Genomic DNA, 14488 nt, shown 5'->3' with positions numbered 1-14488 from the left:
GCCTCTCCAGCATTTATCATTTGTGGAGTTTTGAATGATGACCATTCTGACTGGTGTGAGGTGATACCTCATTGTAGTTTTGATTTGCATTTCTCTGATAATTACTGATATTGAGCATTTTTTCATGTGCCTATTGATCATTTGTATGCCTTCCTTGGAGAATTGCTTGTTTAGCTTTATTAAGCAGGAAATGGAATTTTAAACCTTGTAGTATTGTTTGTTATTTTCTTCACTGTGCTTCACAAAACGCATCTGACATCTAACTAGTTCAAGTTAGATGCTGACTAAACGCATCTGACATCTAACTAGTTCAGCTAGAGCTGACTAAAATTATTCATGGTTATGAAGTCAAGACTAGAGGCTTTCTTTTCCAGCACATTCTTAATAAGCTTGATCATAACTATGAAACCTTAAATTCAACTTTAATCTTACATTAAATTATATTTCATGCTTTAAAATTTTTAAAAAAGCATAAAAAGGTTCAACTTAAAAGACTAATTAGATTTTTATATCAAAATTATATGAACCTAGAAGGAAAAACATTTCATAACATTAGAAAAATTTGAAAACAATTTATATTATAAGCAGAAAATATTATTATAAACACATCTCAAGATAAAAATTTTCCAGAGTTACATCCATCTCTCTAAAATAATTTAAACAGAATTATCTACCAAAGGAAAAAATCTTCTTTGAAACTAGAAAAATCCAATCTTAATTTTAAAAATATATTTATTGAAAACAAAGTTCATCAAATACAATGAAGCTCATAAGACAAATACCTCATCAAAAACAAGAAACTTCATTACTCCCTAAAAAAAGGACAACTGCTAATTATTCTGTAACGAAAATTTTTTTAAGTACTTAGAAGTATCAGTAACATAAGGTTCTTACTTTTAAATATCTTATAGTATTAGAAGTACTTACTCTCTGATATAAAATGACATTTGCATAAGATAAAAATTATCAATACATAAATATAACAAGAGTTTAACAAAAAAGACATACCAAATCTCAGAGAAAAACCATTAATAATGCTGTAATGTATTTTCTAGCAGAGTTTTTACTCTCCATTAAAAGTGGACACATTGCTATTATAATCTGCTTTTTAAAGTGTATTACTGAAACAAAAGCATTCTCCCATATTATAAAGTTTTCTGTAGATATTTTAAGGATGGCATAATATTCCTTCTTTCCCACCATACAAATATTTCCATCTTAATCAATTTAGCTGTCCGCTAATACTTTTTAACTAACAATGAAATGAAACTATATAATAGTAAAATTATATTTATTTAGTACACCTATTTAAAATTACAAAGTTAAGAATTAAGATATTTCCTTTCTTTGTAACAAAAAAAACTTATCATTTATAACAAACAGTAAAGTTTTAATCAAAAGTAAGACAGTTTTTAGTATTTTGGAAAAATGTTTTGAAGGTCCCAAACAATAATTTTAAGCCATTGACTATAAACATCACTCCCAAGATTTTGGCTTGCAAGGTCACTTTTTAAAAACTGAAGTATAATTACCCAGGACATGTTTCACAGAACTAGAACAAATCATGATCAAATTTATATGGAACCACAAAAGACCCAGAATTGTCAAAGCATTACTGAAAAAAAGAAAGAGGCTGGAGGAATAACTCTCCCAGACTTCAGACAATACTATAGAGCTACGGTAATCAAGACAGCATGGTATTGATACAAAAACAGACATATGGACCAACGGAACAGAATAGAGAGCCCAGAAATGAACCCACTAACTTTTGGTCAACTAATCTTTGAAAAAGGAGGCAAGAATATACAATGGAATAAAGACAGTCTCTTCAGGGAGAGAAGCAAGATGGAGGAGTAGGATGCTTGTAGCTCACCTCTCCCACAAATTTACCAAAACTCACATCTACGGACCCACTCAGCCAACCAGAGCACCTGCCAAACTCCTATAGAACACTGCCCTCTTCGAAAGACAAAGACGCCAAAAATCTGGTAGGACAAAAGGAAAAAAGAAAGAAGAAAAAGCAAAACAGTGCGGGACCGGTCCTGCAGGGAGGGAGCGGCAAAGGAGGACTAGTGCTCATTCACTGGGTCTCCCTCCTCCAACGGAGAGGTCAGCGGGACGGAGGGGTAGCCTCCGAGGTTCAGATCTGCCCAGAGCACCCCTTGTCCGACAGAACTAAGTTAAACAGGCACAGAGGGTCCCTGTGACACCCAGCCCGAGATGTGAGCTGGCAGCTGGGGGCCAGGACAGGCTGCCCGAGCTGGTGGAGGACTGGGGCGGCTGCACTGAGGAAGCCCTGGGGGACCGCAGGGTGCTGTGCGCCATGGCTGGGAGGGGATACGGAGCAGAACAACCTCGGTCCCCCATAAATTGAGAAAAAAGCAAAGCAACACATCTGGTGTGCCCTGGGGGGAGAGGCGCTGTAGCCTTTGTCTCCTCAGACCACGGTGCCATTACTGGTGCTTCTCGTGAGAAGAGAGGCAGGGCGCAGACACAGCTGCCATATCCTCCTGTGCGCAGCACCTGGTCGGGGTCGGAGCCGGGGCCAAGCCCTGACTCTGCACCCGGGGGCTCCACAACCTCCTAGGCAGGACTGAGACTTGTTTACAGCCCAAAGTAGGTAAGATCTTTCTGCCCTGGCACCTCAGAGAACTCACACTGCCAAGACAAACAAGGAGCTGAGATTTGTCACGGAGCAGGGGCAGGGCTGTTCTGAGTCTTTCCTAGCCCGCCTACGGAGCGCCGACCCGAGGTGGAGCGGGCAACTGCACAGAGAAGCAGAGCAACTGGCGCAGGCAGAGGGCGAGCAGCGACCCGCCATCCTGGCAGGAACGCAGCACCTGACCACGGTGCTGGGAGGGGGCGTGATCTGCCCACCTGCCTCACCTGAACACAGCATCTGATTGCGACATCGGTAGGGGGAATGACCCACCTGCCCACCATTGCCACAGAGATATGAGCAATATGAAGAAGCAGAGGAACTACTCCCAATTAAGAGATCAAGAGAAATCCCTTGAAAGCATGATCAAGGAAATAGACATTGATGACCTACTAGATCAAGATTTCAAAAAAGGAGTAATCAAAGTACTGAAAGAAATAAAAGAAATAGTGTTTAGAGATATAAAATGTCAAAAATGAAATAGAATTTATAAAGAAGAACCAAGTAGAATTAGTAAACTCATTTGCTGAGATGAGAGCTGAACTAAAGGCTGTACAAAGCAGGCTAGATGATGCAGAGGAACGAATAAGTGACCTAGAAGACAGGACAACAGAAAGCACCCAATCAAAACAGCTAAGAGGAAAACAAATAAAAAAAAAATGAAAACAATATAAGGGATCTATGGGATAATATAAAGCGTGCCAATCTATGCATAATAGGGGTTCCAGAAGGGGAAGAAAGAACAAAGGGGATTGAAAAGGTCTTTGAAGAAATCATGACTGAAGACTTCCCAAACCTAAAGAAGGAATCAGATATCCAAGTATAGGAGGCTCATAGGGTCCCAAACAGGAAGAACCCAAACAGAAACACACCAAGACATATCATAATCAAGATGGTCAGCGTCAAGGATAAAGAAATGATCCTAAAGGCAGCAAGAGAAAAACAAAGAGTGAGTTACAAGGGAACCCCCATAAGGCTCTCAGCTGATTTCTCTACACAAACACTACAGGCCAGAAGGGGGTGGCAAGATATATTCAAAGTCCTGAGTGAAAAAAAGGTGCAGCCTAGGATACTCTATCCAGCAAGGCTATCCTTTAGAATAGAAGGAGAGATAAAGAACTTCACAGACAAGCAAAAACTAAGAGTTTAGCAACACGAAACCCATGCTAAAAGAAATACTGATAGGTCTACTCTAAATAGAAAAGAAGCAGGATGTTACAAAATGAGAAACTTCTAACTGGAAAAGTGATAACTACCATGAATTACAAATAGAATAAACACAAAATTGTAAAAGAAGACATCTAAATCATTAAGAGTGGGAGAGGGAAGCAAGGAAAGCCATTGTGGAAAACAGTATGGAGATTCCTCGAAAGACTAGGAATAGAATTACCATATGGCCCAGGGATCCCCCTCTTGGGCATATATCCAGAAGGAACCCTACTTCAAAAAGACACTTGCACCCCAATGTTCATAGCAGCACTATTTACAATAGCCAAGACATGGAAACAGCCTAAATGTCCATCAACAGACAACTGGATAAAGAAGTGGTGGTATATTTACACAATGGAATATATTCAGCCACAAAACCCAACAACATAACGCCACTTGCAGCAACATGGATGTTCCCCGTCATTCTAAGTGAAGCAGGCCAGAAAGAGAAAGAAAAATACCATAGGAGATCACTCATATGTGAAATCTTAAAAAAAAAAAAAAAAAAAAAAAAGAACATAAATACAAAACAGAAAACAGACTCACAGACATAGAATACAAACTTGTGGTTGCCCAGGGGTAGCGGGGTGGGAAGGGACAGACTGGGATTTTAAAATTTAGAACAGATAAACAAGATTATATTGTATATAGCACAGGGAAATATATACAAGATCTTGTGGTAGCTCACAGTGAAAAACAAAATGTGACAATGAATATATGTATGTTCATGTATAACTGAAAATTGTGCTCCACACTGGAATTTGACACAACATTGTAAAATGACTATTACTTAATAAAAAAAAAATGTTAAAAAAAAAAAAAGACAGTCTCTTCAACAAATGGTGTTGGGAAAACTGGAGAGCAGTATGTAAATTAATGAAGCTAGAACACTCCCTTACACCATACACAAAAATAAACTCAAAATGGATCAAAGACTTAAACATAAGACAAGATTCAATAAACCTCCTAGAAGAAAATACAGGCAAAACATTATCTCATATACATCTCAAAAATGTTCTCCTAGGGCAGTCTACCCAAGCAATAGAAATAAAAGCAAGAATAAACAAATAGGACCTAATGAAACTTACAACCTTCTGCACAGCAAAGGAAACCATAAGCAAAACAAAGCAACAACCTACGGAATGGGAGAAAATTTTTGCAAACAATGAAACCGACAAAGGCTTGATCTTCACAATACATAAGCAGCTCATACGACTTAATAAGAAAAAAACAAACAACCCAATCCAAAAATGGGCAGAAGACCTCAACAAGCAATTCTCCAAGGAAGAAACACAAATGATCAATAGGCACATGAAAAAATGCTCAATATCACTAATTACCAGAGAAATGCAAATCAAAACTACGATGAGGTATTACCTCACACCAGTCAGAATGGCCATCATTCAAAAGTCCACAAATTACAAATGCTGGAGAGGCTGTGGAAAAAGGGAACCCTCCTACTCTGCTGGTGGGAATGTACTTTGGTGCAGCCACTGTGAAGAACAGTATGGAGATTCCTCAAAAGACTAGGAATAGAATTACCATATGACCCAGGGATCCTGCTCCTGGGCATATATCCAGAAGGAATCCTACTTCAAAAAGACACTTGCACCCCAATGTTCATAGCAGCACTATTTACAATAGCCAAGACATGGAAACAGCCTAAATGTCCATCAACAGACAACTGGATAAAGAAGTGGTGGTATATTTACACAATGGAGTACTGTTTAGCCATAAAAAGACAACATAACGCCATTTGCAGCAACATGGATGTCGCTTGAGAATGTCATTCTAAGTGAAGTAAGCCAGAAAGAGAAAGAAAAAATAACACATGAGATCGCTCATATGTGGAATCTAAAAAAAGAACACAAATACAGAACAGAAACAGACTCATACACACAGAATACAAACTTGAGGTTGCCAAGGGGTAGGAGGGTGGGAAGGGACAGACTGGGAGTTCAAAATTTGTAGATATTGACAGGCATATGCAGAATAGATAAGCAAGATTATATTGTATAGCACAGGGAAATATACACAAGATCTTGTGGTAGCTCACAGTGAAAAATAATGTGGCAATGAATATATGTATGTTCATGTATAACTAAAAAATTGTGCTCTACACTGGAATTTGACACAACATTGTAAAATGACTATAACTCAATTAAAAAATGTTAAAAAAAATTTTTTAAAAGTATTTTCCATAGCTGTAAAAAAAAAAAAGCTGAAGTATAATTGACTCACAATGTTCTATCAGTTTTAGGTGTACAACACAGTGATTCAATGTTTTTATACATTACAAAATGATCACCACAGTAAGTCTAGTTACCATTGTCACCAATGTTATTACACTATTTTATTGTCTATATTTCCTATGTTGTACAGTACATCCCTATGACTTATTTTATGACTGTAAGTCTGCCTCTTAATATACTCCTGCACTTCACTTATCCCTCAACCTCTACAAACCCCCTCTGAAAACCACTTGTTTGTTCACTGTTTCTATAGCTCTGTTTCCACTGTTATGTTTATATGCTTCATTTTTAAGATTGCACATATAAGTGAAATCGTATGGTATTTATCTTTCTCTGACTTATTTCACTTTGCATAATACCCCCTAGGTCTGTCCATGGCTAGTTTTCATTCTTTTTTTAATAGCTGAGTAATATTTCATTGTGTGCGTGTGTAAACAGATATAGATAGATCTGTGTCTACATATATAACACATCTTTTTCCATTCACCTATCAGTGGACACAGGCTGATTCCATATCTTGGCTATTGTAAATAATGCTACAATGAACACAGGAGTACATATACCTTTTGCAGTTAGTAGTTTCGTATTCTTCAATGATGTGGTAGATTAATTCTTAATTTTTTAAGGAATCTTCATACTGTTTCCCATAGTGGATGTACCAATTTACACTTCTGACAACAATGTACAAGTGCTCTCTTTCTCTTTTCTCCACACCCTAGCCAACAATTGTTATTTGTCACTTAGAGTAATAGCCATTCTGACAGGTGTGAGGTGTATCTCAAGTGGTTGTGATTTGCATTTCCCTGATAATTAGGGATGCTGATCATCTCTTTATGTGTCTGTTGGCCATCTATAAGCCCTCTTTGGAAAAATGTCTTCAGCTTCTCTGCCCTTTTTTAAAAACAGTTGTGTATTTGATGTTGAGCTGATTTCTTTGTATATTTTGGATATAATCCCTTATCAGATATATCATTTGCAAACATCTTTTCATTCAGTAGACTGCCTTTCCATTTTTGTTGATAGATTTGCTGTTCAAAAGCTTTTAAGTTTGATGGAGTCCCATTTGTTTATTTTTGCTTTTGTTTCCCTTGCCTAAAGAGACTGATACAAAAAAATATTGCTAAGACTAATGTCAAAGAGCTTACCACCTATGTTTTTTTCCAGTTTTGGGCTTTCAGGTACATTTAACTCTTTAATATTTTTGAATATGGTGTGAAAAAGTAGAAAATAATTCCATTTGATTCTTTTGCATACAGCTATCCAGTTTTCCCAGAACCATTTATTGAAAATGCTCTCTTTTCCATCATATGTTCTTTCCGCCACTGTTGCAGATTAACTGACCACATGAGTACGGTTTATTTCTGAGCCATCTATCCTGTTCCATTGATCTGTGTATCTGTTTTTGTGCCAGTACCATACTGTTTTGGTGACTGTAGCTTTGTAGTATAGTTTAAAATCAGGGTGTATGATACCTCCAGCTGTTCTTCTTTCTCAAAATTGTTTTGACTATCTGGGGTCTTTTGTGTTTCCATACAAATTTTAAAATTATTTGTTCTAGTTCTGTGAAAAATGCCACTGGTATTTTGAAAGGGATTTCATTTGTTCTTGATATTAATTCAATCTATGATCATATATCTTTCCATTTGTTTGGATTGTCTTCAAGTTACAAGTTCAGAGGCCTTGCCTTCCCACTGCAGGACCACAAACTGGGAAGACTGATGTGGGGCTTGGACCACTTGCTTCTTAGGGAGAACTTCTGTGACCCATTTGTGGGTCACCTACCTCAGGATGTGGGTCTTGACTACACTGTATTTCTGCCCCCTCCTTCCTGTCTTGTTTCAGTTTCTTCATCTTTAGTTGTGGAAAATCTTTTCTGCTAGTCTTCAAGTCATTCTCATTGATAGTTGCTCTGTAAATAGTTGTCATTTTGGTGTGCTCATGGGAGGAGGTGAGTTCAGGGTCTCCCTATCCCATCATCTTGGACATACTTTGCAGGGTCATTTTTATAGTCCTGCATTGTCATGTCAAACAAGAACTCCCTAAAGTAGTTTATTTTTATTTGTTTTGGTATCTGAAGTATTTAGGGAAGGGGTGTCTAATCTTACAGTTTGCAATTCTGTGCTGTCTCTTGTTCAGTATGTCCTGATTCTTCAAATGTATTAAAATGTTTAAAACCTAATAATGTGGAATTGCATACTATTATGTAATTCATGCTATTGCTAACTTCCATTATTTAAACCTGACCATGTATACATATTTACTACATTTATTAAAAATGATACTCTTTTGACTTTGCAATCCTTAACTGCAATACATAATTAAAAGCAGGATGTCGCCCTAATGACAGAGTTCACTTTAAAATCTGACATTTCGAGTTACTAAAAGTGCCTTTTAATAAGCTCAGAATCCATTTTTTCTCACTTCCCTATTGCACTAAGAATAAGTACATTCATGAGAAATAACCACATTACTATTAAATAGCAGATTTTTACAAGACTGGATGCAAAAGACCTGGACATAAAAGGAAGAGTATGGAGTCAAATATAGGAAACAACTAAATCATTAGCTCAATCATCGGGCATTTATGCCCAATACAAAATACAAACTTAATCTACATACATTGGTGATTCAAAAATCTTAGTAATATTCTTCACTACAAAGATGATAACTTGTTTAATGATTATCTTGCGAAAGAAGAGTATATCATAAAACGTTAGAGTCAGAAAAAGTTTCTCATGGCAAAAAACACAAATAAATGAGAAAAACTGAAAATACAATTAAGAGACTTGCATATAAGAATGCAAATAAGAAATGCCAAACTTTAAAAGAGCCTATGCTTTAAATGAAATTAAAACTAAAAAACATGTATTTCATTTTTTGGTTTAGTTATACAAGTCAACAACAAAAGATATATCAGGGTTCAGCCCAGTTGTATGAGCTTTGAAAGTTAAACTTGGGATAGAATAAAACTTTAAACATTTTTTAGAAGAAAATATAAGGGAAGATCTTTCTGACCCCAAGCTGAGGGAGGATTTGTTAGAGACACAAAGACCAACAACTGTAAGACAAAAGATTGTTATATTCAACTACCTTAAAATTAAAAAAAAAAAATTCTGTTTACCAAATATTTCACAACCTGAGAATAGACATCTGAAACATAACTATTGTCTAGCACATTGAATGGGCCATTGGCACTCATTCTTCATTCCCATCCCTTTCCATATCCCAGCCTCTATCATAGTGGCTAAAGTCTAAAACTATGTTTCCCACATGTCCTTGCAGATGAAATTGTAGATGGGATTAAAGTTGCACCAGTAAGAAGTACTTGAGGGGGATATGGAAGGCAGAAGTGAGCTGAGAACATTTTTCTATTGGTACAACAGATGGTAGACAAGAGTGCCTCTTACAGTCAGTACCCCACACCCCGCTTTCCAGTGTCAAGTGTCCAGATTCATGGAAATGATGCTGTAGTGGTAGCTACAGAGATGGTGGCAGCAGCATTAACTCCTGACCTCAGAATCTCATCTAAGGTATGACCCTAAAACCAACGATCTTACTACATAGTACTCAACTGTAATTGACTAAATTCCTTCTTATTTGAAATTTGTACAATGATTACTGCTTACATTGATTGGTACACCAACAAATATTCAGATTACATAAAGTACTTTGACAATTTATTAAGGAAAAGATAAACAAATAGAAAATTGGAAAAAGAAATTAACAAGCACTTTGTCAGAAAGCCATATGGGTAAATAAATACATGAAAAATGGTTAATCATACAGGTATTCAGGAAAATGTAAATTAAAACCACGATGAAATACCACCTAGGACTCAAAATAACAAAAACTAAGAAATCTGATAAGAGCAAGTGCTGATAAAACATCTGAATCAAAAAGAACTCATAAATATCACCGGTGGTATGTAAACTGGTACAGCCACTTTGAAAATTAAGTTGGCATTAATTGCAAAATTGAGTATTCACAGAACATATGACTCAGCAATTTCATCCCTTTAAACTCTTGTAATTGTGCATGGTATTGAGTGAAATAAAAGTCTCAGAAGACTAAACAACACCATTTTAGATACTTTAAAAAAATGCAAAACTAAATAATATATCATTAGGAAAAAACGTACCTATAAAAATTTTTATAATTCCCTTGCTTTTAAAAAATAAAATTCAAAATCGTATTAACCTATGGCAGAGGGAAGGAGAGGGATGAGATGGGGAAGGAAAACATGGATAGGTGCACCAGTATTGGTAACATTTTAGCTCTTAACTGGATAGTGGGTTGACAGATTTTTGTTCTATCAGTATGTTTCCTAACATACATATATGTTATATACTATACTATTAATGATTGCTAATATTTATAAAGTGTTTATTAGGTATCCCTATTTTACTTTATTCCAATCTAATAATAGATTGTTATTATCTCCAATTTATAGATGAGGAAACTAAAGCACAAAGAGGTTAAATAACTTGTCCAAGGTCTTCTAAGTAATGGAGCTAGGAGTGAAACAGGAAATCAGTCCAAGACTCCACACTCATGACCAGTATACTACATGAATAATATATCAGATAAAAATAATAAAAGCCACCTAAGAAAAGAAAATAATAGTTAATTGACCTACCTTTCATTTTCCTTGATGACATTTTCAAGCTGTAGTTTCATTTCACCTGTCTGTTTCTGAAAGAATAAAATATCGTTGTAGGAAAACATTTTCCACATAATTAGATCTGAAATGGATTAAGTAGTCCATCCATCTGCAAGTAACCAGATATGACTCTAGTCTACAGATAAGAAATAATTATTCTTCACTTCTAACAAGCAATATTAAATATAGGTATTTTCATGATATGCAGAACATGATAAAACACTTGGAATAGAATATAAAAGTATTTTATATAAAATTTACAAAATATTTATAAATAATTCCTATGATTTCTAGATGTTTATAGGAAAACAGATGAAAGATATTCCTCAGTATGTCACCATAACAAATACCAGATGATATCTAGACTTTGAATGTATATCTTAATTAATCGATCTTAGGTGAAGCCCATCTAAGTGCTTTTATTTCAAAAAGTAAAATGTTTATAGTGAAAAGAGAAAATAGAGATCTTCCTTAGCAGTAATTCATTCAGTCTCTGATCACCTTTTATTAATTGTCAAAACTCTCTGCACTATACAAGGCTGCCAACGTGGTTGCTAACACAAATTTTAGTAGGAAAGATGATAAAAAGTCACTAACTGAAATATAAGTAAGAATAAAATACACACTGTAAAGGAAATGAGATGAAGGTACGATTAATTTTCTTTGAGGGGATAAAGGGATTTTAGATTTCAAGATTAAAGGAAGGGCATTTCAAGTGGGGAGAAAATGAAGAAAAAAACATTAGATAACAAGGCATATAGTGAATTCTCAATAAAAGTAAATGAGCAGATGGAGATCAGAAAGGAGGGCATGTAAAATCATACTTAAAACAAAACTGCAACCAATGCATGATATATCCATTAGTCTTGATTGGGTACTCTAGGTTATAGGAGAAGAGACAAGCCTAGAGTGAACCTGGTAAGGGAAGGGTGAAACATGCAATGCTTCAAGAGAAGCTCAAGGCAGCTTGGTCTAGGAAATCAGTAATAGCCAATTACATACAAAGCTGCCTTGAAAGGTGAACCTTTCCCAGGCCCCTGCGGCGTCTGGATCACAATTAAACTAAAAATGAATAAATTCACTGCCAGATAACTGAGAACTGACCATACATGGAGTGATGCAATGAGAGAAAAAACTGGAAAGGCAGGTGGCAGGTCTTGAATGCCATGATAACTAAGAGGCTTGGATTTCACTGTAGCAATGACCTCCATTTTGTAATTTTAAAAATAATGATCTTCAAAAGTTGCAAAAATATTAATGCATCTTGAAAAATATATATTATTCAAATAATTATGTAGGAGACATGCATAAACTAGGATTAAAGTTGGATCATTACATATACATTACATTACAACAAAAGGCACATTAAAAAATGCTCAATATCACTAATTACCAGAGAAATGCAAATCAAAACTACGATGAGGTATCACCTCACACCAGTCAGAATGGCCGTCATTCAAAAATCCACAAATGACAAATGCGGGAGAGGCTGTGGAGAAAGGGGAACACTCCTACACTGCTGGTGGGAATGCAGTTTGGTGCAGCCACTATGGAAAACAGTGTGGAGATTCCTCAAAAGACTAGGAATAGACTTACCATATGACCCAGGAATCCCACTCCTGGGCTTATATCCAGAAGGAACCCTACTTCAGGATGACACCTGCACCCCAATGTTCATAGCAGCACTATTCACAATAGCCAAAACATGGAAACAGCCTAAATGTCCATCAACAGGTGACTGGATAAAGAAGATGTGGTATATTTATACAATGGAATATTACTCAGCCATAAAAACCGACAACATAATGCCATTTGCAGCAACATGGATGCTCCTGGAGAATGTCATTCTAAGTGAAGTAAGCCAGAAAGAGAAAGAAAAATACCATATGGGATCGCTCATATGTGGAATCTAAAAAACAAAAACAAAAACAAAAACAAAAACAACAAAAAACAAAGCATAAATACAAAACAGAAATAGACTCATAGACATAGGATACAAACTTGTGGTTGCCAAGGGGGCGGAGGGTGGGAAGAGATAGACAGGATTTCAAAATTGTAGAATAGATAAACAAGATTATACTGTATAGCACAGGGAAATATACACAAAATCTTATGGTAGCTCACAGAGAAAAAAAATGTGACAACGAATATATATATGTTCATGTATAACTGAAAAATTGTGCTGAACATTGGAATTTGACACATTGTAAAATGATTATAAATCGATAAAAAATGTTTAAAAAAAGTTGGATCATTACAGTCACACTAAAGATTCTATACTGTAAAATATTTCAAAATAATTAATAGTTGGAAGGAAACAAAATTTCAGCAGTATGTTCCGTATCACCAAATTTTCCCCTATTATTTGTATTTTCTGGAAGAAAATCTTTCATATAGAGAATTATAGTGATACTTGTTTTCAAGATATACTATTTTTTGATTCAGTCAGTAAGATAAATCATAAACACTACTTCTAACCAATAAGATCTATGTGAGTAACTGTTCTTAGAAGTAGCTGTCAACATCTTTTCTCTCTGTAAAAGTAGCAACTACTCTTATCATAGCCCTCTGGGCTTTCTACTACAGTTTCTTCTCTCTTGTAATTAATTCAGTAATCACTCTTAGATGGAGGATGCCAAATAGAAAAATGAAGTTAAACACCTTAGTAAAATCGCTGATTTAAGAGAGAAACAAATCAGAGAGATTACAAAAAATTAAAAATTTAAAGTAGTTTAATTTTAAGATAACCAGCTATTCCATTTTATAATAAACCACAAGTCATAACAATTTCGAGAGAATGAATTCAGCAGAAACTTTAGACTCACTAGTCCTAAAAATAAAAGCAAAATGCCATTTGTGCAAAAGAGTGCTTTCTGTTGCTCTTTGGCAATTAGAAAAAGAAATTACTATGGTTGGCTCAAACTTAAATGACCACAGGCTAAAAAGCAAACAGTAAAGACTAGGAGAAGACAATTATGACAAAACAGAAGCTGCAACTTAAAAGAAAGGCTTGTTTTTGAAATCTAGGTCTAAAGGATCACTTTATAAATAAATTTATTAGAAGATTAACCTTGGAAATGATAATATAAATAATTTCAAATGTAACAGAAGAACTTACATCTATTTTTAGAAGCTGTAAGCATTATATGTTCTTTCAGTAAAGCTACATATCTATCCAGTAATTTATATATAGATTGTTAAACCAGATCTAATAATCTTGTTCCAATAAGCCCTGGCATTTATTCAGTCATCCAAAGCACAGAGTAGATTTCTTTCTTTCTGTCCATGTATGAAGAGAAAAGAAAGTAAGGGAGCAAATAAAATTCTTAGCGTATATCATATCCACAGCCCCATTCTAAGGAAATCAGTCTTAAGGGGTTGTTTTTATATCATGTTGTTATACTTTCTTCCATTTGCATTAAATTAAGTCAACCCTGGTACCTTTGTCACAACTGACTTGATCCAGGGTATCTGAGCCAAAAACAATGATGAGTATATTCAAACTCTAGGAAAGAGTGGTCATCACCTCCTGGTGGGTTTAGCTTGAGACATAAGAAATGTTTCTGTTGTATGATTATCCAATAATCAGAAAGATCAAAGTTTAGGAGGAAAATGTAAAAAACATTTTCAAATCAAAGAAACATTATAAATATCATGTATACTCTAAAAATGTAGCTCATTGAAACTCAGATTTTATCCTGAACAATG

The 14488-nt window shown here is 35.4% G+C and overlaps 1 protein-coding gene across 10 annotated transcripts in view; it reads right to left on the bottom strand.

Annotated features, from left to right (window-relative positions):
- The window catches only part of SCLT1 (sodium channel and clathrin linker 1), a 164438-nt gene that overhangs the window by 128261 nt on the left and 21689 nt on the right, over window positions 1-14488 (bottom strand). For 9 of the 10 annotated variants that reach the window (XM_074378673.1, XM_074378670.1, XM_074378669.1 and 6 more), the window contains one exon: window positions 10757-10812. The exons of the other annotated variant lie outside the window; for it this stretch is intronic. In XM_074378673.1, coding sequence (XP_074234774.1) covers window positions 10757-10812 — 56 coding nt within the window. The remainder of the gene's footprint in view (window positions 1-10756; window positions 10813-14488) is intronic. 10 annotated transcript variants of the gene reach the window in all.

Source organism: Camelus bactrianus, chromosome 2 (assembly GCF_048773025.1).
Source record: "Camelus bactrianus isolate YW-2024 breed Bactrian camel chromosome 2, ASM4877302v1, whole genome shotgun sequence".
NCBI classification, from domain to species: Eukaryota; Metazoa; Chordata; class Mammalia; order Artiodactyla; family Camelidae; genus Camelus; species Camelus bactrianus.
This window is presented reverse-complemented; position numbering and strand designations above follow the sequence as displayed.